General features: G+C 36.1%; 1 protein-coding gene across 1 annotated transcript in view; it reads right to left on the minus strand.

Annotated features, from left to right (window-relative positions):
• Positions 1-11356, minus strand: part of LOC585956 (oxysterol-binding protein 1) — an 81271-nt gene that overhangs the window by 53571 nt on the left and 16344 nt on the right. The window contains exons 3-4 of the mRNA XM_030991824.1: positions 8858-8893; positions 2867-3114 (exon numbers count right to left, since the gene is read on the minus strand). Of these exons, the coding sequence (XP_030847684.1) occupies positions 2867-3114; positions 8858-8893 (284 nt within the window). The remainder of the gene's footprint in view (positions 1-2866; positions 3115-8857; positions 8894-11356) is intronic.

Here is an 11356-nt window from a genome sequence, read left to right on the forward strand (position 1 = left end):
ACTCTGTCTCTCTCTCTCTCTATTTCTCTCTCTCTCTCTCTATTTCTCTCTCACTGCTCATCATCTCCCGCTCTCTCTCCTATCCCTATCTCCATTTCCTCATCCTTATACCAGACTGCAAGCTGACACATTGGGCCTCTAATGAATACATCAACAAGAGCGCAGATTACCATCCAAGACAACCGACATGGCAGCGCACAACACACATCATCTCCGATGTCATCCCAAGACCCGTCATGAATAAAGGCAAGATGGCTTCTCCCTACACGCAGGCAACGTCCTTTGACGTAAGCGATCTGCCACGAGAGGGCAATCTATAGCTGATATACATGGTTATCATCTCGACGACGGCTCATAAGACGACAACAAGGGGGTATGGTAATATGAGCATCCGTTCTAAGAGACTTTACAAGCCAGATCTTGGGCTCGTGCTTATCATAATCACATGATACGTGTGTGCATTTGACAACCAAGTAATATTTGTGTGGGTTCAGCTTACATCTGGGATATGGATACTGCCTAACTTGTCGGATGTATCTAACTTGTCAGATGTTCCTACTCCCACACTGCATGCATGCCGCTTTACCACATCAATTTGTTTTTTAATCATTTAGAAGAAAGCATGTAACAATAAAGACATTCATTTGAGTCAATTTAAAATCTTATTGTTTTGCCTACAGAAATTACTTGCAAGGTTATAAGAAATAATGGTTTGATAACACATTTTTTAAGGTGATGCACAAGGCTATGTAAGCTGCATCTCAAGTGATTTCACAAAAAAGATGTGCATTCATGTTTTCAATATGAGCAAGAAGATTGAGCACTGCATTTTCTCAACTACTTATATTTACATGTACGTGTTGTAATCTAACTGAACAAAAAGCTTTAAATTAGGAACAAAAATCTCTTATGCCGAAAGAAAACTAACAATTTAAACAGCTTTCAATGTGTTACGGGATGGCTTAGGTATTCCTCTTTCACTATAACAACAATTGCATACATGTGTACCTCACTGTTGTTACAGGGGAAATACACAAGACTAATGAGACATATTTCCTGTTTGTTTCATACTATCCTAACAAAACCTAACAAAAGATCATAGTGGTAGCAGAGTACCACTTAAGCGTTGTTTCACATACCGATGTTGCATTGAATTCCTACCTTTCCCTGAGAAAATGTATACTATCTAGCTTAAGATGTTTTTGAAGGTATAGGACTTAAATTTACAGGGCATCATTTACAGGGGAGATTTCAGTCGCCTAAACGCTTGCTTATGTTTAGCCCTGGGTCATGCATTGCCATATTAAACAATCATTACATGGAATGCACTTGGGATCTGTTTTTTGTTCCTCCGTTTAACATGATTTAATTTTTTTCCCCTTCTTTTCCTCTTCATTTATCTACTAAATGGAGGTATTGGACCTTCTACACGTACATTCTATAATTCAAAGTGTGCTAACAGGTATACTCCATCTTATTTATTCATTTCCATGGCAACATTAATGCTTCTTTAAACCTTTTTTCATTTTCCACCAGAACTGAAATCATGCATACCAATTGCTTCTTTCATCTACTCTTGGACATTTAACCCTTCTCCAATCTACTTTTCAAAACACACATACATGTATACATGTACATGTGTATCTATCTTATTCATTCATTTACATGGTTATACATTATGAGCATGTACTGTATTTCAGTTTTCTAAACATGTCTGAAATCAGGCATGACTATGGATTCTTGAAGTGGGAGAAATAATTAGTTTGCTTTGTTTCTCAACCCACTACACAAGTAAGACCCGATGTAGATACTGTGTTGCAATAAAAGTGGCGCTTTTCATTAACTAAGCGTGCATTGTGTTAACATGTATTTGCCTATTTTCACAAGTACTGCAGGTAGAACAGGAATCTGGATAGATTGGCATTATTCCATCAGAAGAGGGCAGCATACTATATCACTTTGAGTGGCACATAAAGTGATATTTGTGAATCAATATTGATTCTCTCTCCTCAAAAATTACAATTCTCCTTTTATTCATGAATTGCCTTGGAATTTAGGGGGATCTTCTTCTACTAATCACATTATCTTGGACTTGGATTTCTTTACAGGTTGTACATTTGTAGGTCACTGATGTTTGATGTCAATGACAATATCTGTCTGTACCTCAAAAAATCTTGAATTTCAGATTTGTTTTCCCTTCCCAACACATATTAATCTTTTCATGATTGTGTTGTTAGGGGCATGGTGTAATGGGGCAGTGACCTGCATGTAACAGGTGGTTTTATTGGAGTGCTTTCATTTAAATCCATGGTGCATAAATATGCAGAAAGTCTGTTTTAATGTAGAAAAAGGAAATCTTTAATGACAGATGTAACAATGGTAAAGATCAAATCTAGTCATATCATTAATAAATGAGTATATCCACATCTAAAGAAGACAAACGGGTTAATGCAACAAGGGTAAGGGATTGATGATATTCACTTTAACAAGTTATTAATATCAGCTGTTTATAAGAATACCACTTGTTTTTACTTTGATAGCAGGAAAAGAGACCATGGCATGTTGGAGCCCCATGTATTCTGTTCAAACGCTATGAATCCAGAATAGTCCCAAAACATAGAGGTGACATGGCCTGAAAACTGCTGTATTCAAATCAGATTAATCACACAAATAAGACAATCATTATCAATCATTTTACCCCCCCCCCCTCCCCTAAAAACAATCATCATGTAAATCAATGATTACAAATAATTATCACTTATTTAAATTGCTATGGAAATACATGTACTGTAACACGCAATAATAGCTAAACAGACAGACAGACAGACAGACAGACGACAGACAGACAGGCATCCAATAGACTTACATTGATCATGGCGTTGGATGTTATGCGGAACAACGTCGCCCTCTCGCTGATGCCCTTCAAGCGGGACGAGGCCTGCCCGGGGTCCTCTGTGGTCTCTAGCTCGGAGAGCGACCTCTGTAGTGCTGCGCCGTGCTTCACGATCAGATCGTTGCAGGTGTTGAGGTCCTCTAGCTTGCTGGTGAGCTGGCGGAGCGTGGTCTGTACCTCGTTGTGGTCTGTCTCTTGAGGATGCAACTTTTCATCATCATCTGCAAATAAAAAGAAGAAGAGATTCAGATTTATTTCTATTGGTATAGTTTAGGCTTTTTTAAATATAAAGTTGAGTTCAGGGCCCCATTTCATAAAACTTATCATCAGCGACAAATGACAGTATTTGTTATAGGCAAGTGAAATCCTTGCTTCTGATTGGTTATAGAAATTGACTCAGTCATGCTGGAAATCACATGCACTGCACACAGAAATGTATATATTGGACTACACGTGCGGCATGAAAGAGTTTGGTCCAAACTCATCAGCTATGACTCCTCATATTTTGAATATGATGACATTTGAAGAGCTACCCTTTTCACTGGCTTTTTTTATCATGAAATTCCTCCAAACTGACATCAAAAGATTTAAGAAAGCTAACGAACAATTTACCACCTTCACTAGAAGTCAACAATCTCTTTAACTGAAAAGATGATTGGTACTACAAAATCAGAGAATCACGTTGAAAAGAGCCGTACTTAAAGGGCAAGTCCACTCAAAAAATAACTTACAATAGAAGCAGAAAAATCAGACACACCAATCAAAAAAGGTTTGAGCAAAATCAGATAACTATTAAATAAGAAAGTTATAAATTTTTGAAAAAGTATGTAAAACCATGGACCAATGGAAATTGTGGCTAAACTGATCGCACTTGGATGGCTCAGATATGACAATGTAAAAGGATGTCTGAAGACTTGTTCAGATTATGGCGAGGTAAACCGCCGCAATGAAAGCAGCCGCAGTGTTTTTACGTGTAAATGAATGGGAACTGTGGTTGCTGAGCACTACAAAGGACTTGCATGTATTCACCGAGCTCTGTGTTTTAAATTCAGAAATATTATGTGTACATGTACATGTACGTCATCATAAAAAACTGCAGCGATTTTGCCGTGCGTCATATATCTGAACGAGGCTCAATTTTGCTACATTTTAGCTTCAACCACCTACAAGGTAGCATACAACTACATGAACATGAGAAGGCAGAAGCTGAACGAAAACACTTCAACTGCGGTTCATTTTTTCATCATTCTTCAAAATGTTCTGCTTAACCCCTCTCTTTAGCGCCGCCTATACGGCAACCAATAAAAATACAATGAACATAGAGCATTCACCACTTCCAGACCTATTCCTCTATACATTGACAAACTCTGCCACTGATAAACATACTACTACCGGTATGTGGAATGGAGATTTGTTATTTGTACAGGCACCCAACACGACCGGATTAAATCAATATCGAATGCAATCTGGTGCTTTTTGCCAACTTATTACATGGATGTGATTTTATTAAATTACAATGAAAGCAATCTGTTGCATTTTGTCTACTTATTGCAGGAGTGTGAATAACATGATTCTATTGAATAACATGTGTACATTACTTGTATGTATCTGGGACTATTGATTCTTCAGATACTTGCAGCAATACTGAATCTGAATTTGTTAATAATATTGCTTATATATTAAACACCATGATTGTTGCTCATACACTAAACATTGTCTGTTCAAAGCTAGTTGGGCGTTAACTTTGTGTTAAAGTGTATGAATTAATGCCCTTCTGGCTCCAAACAGACAGCATCATGTATCCAAAAGAAAGTCTTAACAGGACAAGTAAAACAGAAGAGTATTAAAGGAATACTAAGGAAGATACAAACTAAATAAATTATATATTATTTTCACTTATTCCTTTTCAATAAATAAAGTCAATAAGCCAGTATTCTAATCCAGCAATCAAAATGTGTTTGGTTTAATCTGGGTCAACAAATAGTTGACCCAAATAGGACATTCTATTTCTTTAGAGATAACTTGGATAGCTGACATCAAGAGATACAATTACAGAAACACTATATATTAGTACAAAAATGCTGAATAGATTTACGCAGGAACTGATGCCTCTACAAAGAAACACTAATTGTTTATGTATTAAAATACAATGTAATGTGAATCTCAAACAACCTCAAAGTGAACTTTAACAAAGAGGGGTCGCAGACACTCCTACATGTATAACCTAATTATGCTGTAATTAATACATGCCAACCATGAACGTACATCAGAGTTCACTCCATACAGTACATGTACGCTTAACTATGTAGCGCAAGGTCACGTCAAACAAATACTTGAGTTTTAATGTTGGGATAGCATATCATCTTTTTAAAGCTAGAAGGGCATTAACTCTGTGTTTAAAGTATATGAGTTAAGGGCCTCCTGGCTCCGACAGGATGAATTCTTATTGGCATTTCACCCTTGAAAGCCCAGTTATCTCTACTGCTGATTAATGAATCGTCTTGTACTTGAAGGTCCTCAAGCACTGTTAATTTTTAACTACTGAGACTCTCGAAGGCAAGCTTAAATAGAAATAATGTGAACATTCATCATGGCCGTCTTGGCCGACACGTGAAGGGGTTGCTTTTCACAGGTTTCCCCAACTCTATGCCGATACCATCATCTCATCTGTTTGGAACCAGAAAGGCATTAATGATATACTTTAATACAGAGTTGACAGAAATTTAGGCCCTTCTGGCTTTGAGAAGATAATTTCTGATACTTAGTGTATTCTTAGCTCTTGCATAGCTCTCATTCTCCTTTCAAGATGTAGACCATTTTCCAGTTTTTCCTCTAATTCTGTTTAGAGCCAGAAGGGTACTAATTCAGTGTTAATTCAGTGTTAAACTTAGTGTTAACTTGAGTTAACGCCCATTTTACTCTCACTAATGCAGTGTTAATTCAGAGTTAAACTTAGTGTTAACTTGAGTAAATGTCCTTTTTAATCTCACTTATTCAGTGTTAATTCAGAGTTAAAGAGAAGGTTGAGTTCTGGGAAGAGGTGAAAAATAATTTGTGAATATTACTCATTCTTATTATGCAAGTATGGAAGAACATCAGTTAAGACATGTTCCCTGAAAAGCATGGCTCTTCAAATGCCTTCATATTCTAAATATGCATGTAACATCGTAAAAATCGGGGGCCGGCTTTTTACGCCACGTGTTCGTGTAGTCCCATATACATCTTTCTGTGCAAGTGTTTGTAATTTTACCAAGACTTGGCCAAATTTCTTATCATTTTGATGATTCCAGAACCTTGCAATACACACAAATTTTTATATGCTAGATGATCAACCTTTTCTGGTCGGTTCCACACCGTTTCTTTCACAATGCAATCGCATGACCAGAACTCAACTTCATCTTTAAACTTAGTGTTAACTTGAGTTAACGCGCTTTTTACTCTCACTAATTCAGTGTTAATTCAGTGTCAAACTTAGTGTTACTTGATTTCACATCCTTTTTGCTCTCAGCACAATAGTAGATGAAATCAAATCCTTAAAAATGTCATTATAATTGCTTTAAACAACTGAAAACTCAAGTATCTAGAAGGCAAAAAAAAAAATATCAGGAATCCATGAATAAATCAAGATGGAAATAAATGGCACATGCACAAACAATCGCAAAAATTCACTCCAAGCCGTAAGAAAAATCATTTGTTAAACTTGGCTCAGGGCAAATGAACCCCCAACAGATGTTGTTTCAGAGAATCCAGAATGTGCTACGAAGGTACTACAAGTACCCATCATATGATCGTATACAAAGACTACACATAATTACTATTAAGGGTCTGCACTTATAGACTATTGCCAGTCTGTGAATGCCACTGAAATGTTCCCCACGAAAATATAATCATATGTTTGATAAATGTATTCATCCAGAATGCACTGTCAACATGGCATGCCACTGTGCTGACATACATGTATATTCCAGTTAACTCTAAATATTGAATGCAAAATCTACATGACTATTTTATAGCAACTGGATCGTAATTAATTGCTTGCTCAAGTATGAAGATTCCTTTTTTTCTTCTTCAATTTAACAAGACAAAAAGGGTAAAAGCAATGTTGTCCATGATTCAATACCTGTTTGAAGTAAGATACTACAGTATCTCCATATACTATATACCTACATGTAATCAATGTAATCACATCATTCTGTGTATTAAATTATTCATTGAATATATATATAAAAAGATGCAGATTTTTCTTTATATTTTTCAATAGCTGACTCGCAAACACATACTGTAGTATTTGAGAACAAATGGTCCTCTCCTTTGGAAAAATGTACAAAATAATTGCCCTCAGAAATAAAATACTAACTAGTAACTACATAGCTATTCATCATGGGTGCAATTAAATATAAATGTACAATATACATGTATAAGAAAAATAATCAAGTATATTATACAAGTGTGTTTATAGATGGCCCCTGTGCCCAAAATAAAGTATACAAATACATAAACATTTCATTAAATAGCCCAACACAAACCACCTACAAATGTGTGTACATGTTACAAATAGCCATGCTCTCATTCTGTGGCATAGTGAAACTCTGCATTTATCCATCTCTTGCCGGAAAATGGTGAATATATATTCAGAGCATGAACTCTATGTTAATGTGACATTTAGGATATGGCCTACTAAAAAATGTGTCTCTCATTCTCGCTCATAACCTTTTAGTCAGGCGACACCTTTTTTGTCCTTATTTTTCTTTCGTAAAAAGGTTTCTTTTTGTTGTCTCCTAGTTCTCTTTCTTCATAAGATGTATCCTTGATGTTGTCCAATTTCCAGAATTTGCATTTTAGTGAGAAATCACTAATGGTTTGAGAGGCGTGTATTTTTTGACCATTTAAAGGTTTGACTTTAATGCTAATGGAATAGTAGAAATGCCTTTATTGAATTGAATGCAGTTCTATAAAATTTAAAAAAGTAGTTTATATTTGTAAAGCGCTTAGAGACATTTGTATTAAGCGCTATATAAAAATGATATATCATGATTATTATTATTATTATCAATTTAATTGTTATCTGATTTTGATGAATTTGTTTATTACATATAGCAATTCAATTGGAACAAATTTGAATGTCTGTACCATGTCCAATGTACATTGTACAAACAACATTTTTTTTGCAAGTATTCTCTGGTATTTGTATTATCTACATATGCATCTAGATGTACAGTACATGTATATGACTCATTCAGAACCCAGCACAATAAGCAACAATTTACAGATATATGATTATTTCGTTATTTTTTACAAAGAATCTATATACTGCAAAGCAATCGATAATAAACAAGCTGTATTCATAAAATGTGAATATTTGAATACATGGAGTCATGATAAGAAATGAGAAAGGCAATTCATTTTGATACATTTTGATTACATAAAACCATGTAATAAATATACAAGGCATGCAATCATGAAACCATATTCCACGCCTACTTTTTTTTAAAGAAGGCCTAAAAACACAATAAAAGACTTTCAAGAAAGCGATGACAGGGAAATTTGAAACCCTCTTGTTTTTCTTATAGAATTTCAAAAGTTGGCACAAAAGGTTATTAAAATTACTGAATGTCTTTGCGATTAGGTTGCCTAAGTCAAAAAGTACTTTACAGAACATCAATTTATAAGCATCAACCACATGCTAAACCTACTTTTTTTTTTGCAAGTAAATGTGACATCATGCACTTGACAACACTGGCAAAAAAAAATCAAGTTAACACGAAACCATTCCGAAACATGTAATTTAGTATTTCAACTTTCTCCGTCATCCACAGTACAAATACAGTGATGCCATCAATACCTAGTTAAAAGCAACAAAAAACACGATCTGTGGTATTATAAAAACACATGAATTACAGCTGAATGAAATGACACCCAGAATCGAAAAGAAAAATTGATCATAATGAAAGCAAATTTGAATACCTTTAGGCCACTGTACGAGTGTCCATGGCAGCCCAGCTGAAATAAAGCAGTAATATTTTCATGCAATAGAATAAGAATCTAGATAAAGCCTGAAGGCAATAAACAACATCAATAAAGAAAAGAGGGAAGAATATGCTTTATATCCTAAAACTATGTTGTTTTAAATATTTTCAAGCATAAAAATAAGGATTTAAATAAAGGCAATAAAAAATAACCTCAACAGGAAAAAGAGGGTAATATATGTTTAACATCCTAAAATCGTGTTTAAAATATTCACTGCCCCCCAAAAAAAACTAAATTATATGTGAATGTTGACAATATCTGGAAAGATATATATGAATTTTTCCCCATAACTGATGACAATATTTGAGAAAATCTTAGCCATTCAAAGTTTTTGTGTTCTGTCTGTTGACAAAATGACGAGTACATGTACATGCACATGTAGTCATGTATGACTTTTTTCTATTCTTCCATTGATCTATTTTTCAAAGTATTTTGGTTATGTTGACAATATGATTAGTACATGTAGTCATGTATGACCTTTTTTCTATTAATTTGATTTCAAAATGGTTCGCGTAAATTCATGACTTGTAATACTGCATCGACTGATGGATTAAGGGCGGCAAAACAGACCCATGCCTACCCCCCCCCCCCCTGAAACCAAAGTGGCACATTTTAACTAAGTGCACTACTCCAAGAATATTCACCTTCTTAGGTGATGGCCTTCTCTCTTTTTTTTTTTTTTTTTTTTTTTTTTGGGGGGGGGGTGTTACAAATAAATGTTGGAATATTGTGCCCCTCCAATCTACAAACTTTTGTATTTGACCCCCCCCCCCCCCCACTGCACTTGTAGTACTTTAATAAGCTTAAAACAAACGTCTCAGGCATCACCTCAGTTGCTAAGGCAACAAACAAACAAAAACTGAAATAAGATACAGCGAGGGAAAAGAATAGTAAATCAAATTCAACCTTCCCAAACCCTATTACAGATAAGGCTTATAAAGCTTTTATCTACTTTTATCCCGTATTATTCAACAGGGTTCACGTCCTTCTAGCATGACTATAGTCTGTTTGGAGCCAGGAGGGCATTTAATCTGTGTAGAATGAAGTGCATTAGTGCCCTACCGGCTCCAAACAGATATGATGTCAAGTCAGGTACAAGGGCATGACAATATTCGTGAGGTCTGCAAAAATAGAAAAAAAGGATAGAAAGTAAAGCAAATCAAAGAAAAGGGTATGAATAGATAATTTCATGCATGGAAATCACAACCTTGAATCAGATTTCATTCCCACCCCCACAAAGAGAGTCAATCGAAAACAAATTGGAAGTATTCATGTCGGCCTAAATAATGCATGTACAACACAAAACACAATACAGTGCATGTTGGATAACCCCTGTAATATTTATTTTAATTTATGTACACAACACAAGTCTATAAAGATCATACAAACTTGGAAGTATACGTGTGTACATGTACACATACTGTACTACACAACACAAGTCAGTAAAGTGTCAATCATAATAACTTGGAAGTATCACTATGAACATGACGGACAATGAAAGCGGACAAAATATACAGTTCCTCAGGTAGACAATGGAACATCCCTTCACTGCTATTATGTAAAAATGAATATGCATGTGACACCTGTTCTACACATTTTTACATAATAGCAGTAAAGGGATGTTCCTTTGTCTACCTGAGGAACTGTATATTTTGTCGGCTTTCATTGTCCGTCATGTTCATAGTGTATTCATGTCGGCCTACATGTAAATTATGCATGAACAACACCACACAGCGCATGTTGGATAACCCCTGTAAAATTATGTTGACAACACAAGTCGGTCAGGTATACATGTACATGGTTGGTGTGATACTCATGTTCATGCACAAAATACCGGTACATGTCCATGTTTCATGTTACACATACAATGCAGTACATGCACGGGTTCATAATATTGAACTGAGCCAGCACAGTCAAGAGTAAAATGATGACAGCAGTAGCCGCCCCCCCCCCCCTTCTTCTCTATCAATCTTCCTTGAACCATTCACACAACATGCTGGTATGTGGAGTATTATTCCTGATTGTATAATATACAGGCAAGCTTTACTTACTGTAAGTTTTCATAGACCCCATTCTCATTCACTTCGTTGGAGCAGTCTAACTAAGACCCGTTCCTCAGGAGCGGTTCTTAGGTGAGTGAGAACGGTCAAAGTGGTCCAGGAAGTTGACTTCTGGACCGCTCCAGAAGACCACCTCCGGAGGTGGTCTTGAGGAACGGGTCTTATTAAGAGCGGTTTGGACCGCTCTAACGTGCAATGTGAACGGAAGCGTACTTTGAGCGGAAGTGAGCTAGTGACGTTCCGTGCGAAACATGTAGTACGGTACATAGGGTTTGTATTCCGCACGCGAAAAAATTGACCCGCTGACCTGAGCTGCCATAGCAACAAGACCACTTTGACTCGTGGAGCGGTTTGAGCCATAAAAAACTGCTCGGAG

This window comes from Strongylocentrotus purpuratus, unplaced genomic scaffold, assembly GCF_000002235.5.
Source record: "Strongylocentrotus purpuratus isolate Spur 01 unplaced genomic scaffold, Spur_5.0 spur5_scaffold_2, whole genome shotgun sequence".
Lineage (NCBI taxonomy): Eukaryota > Metazoa > Echinodermata > Echinoidea > Camarodonta > Strongylocentrotidae > Strongylocentrotus > Strongylocentrotus purpuratus.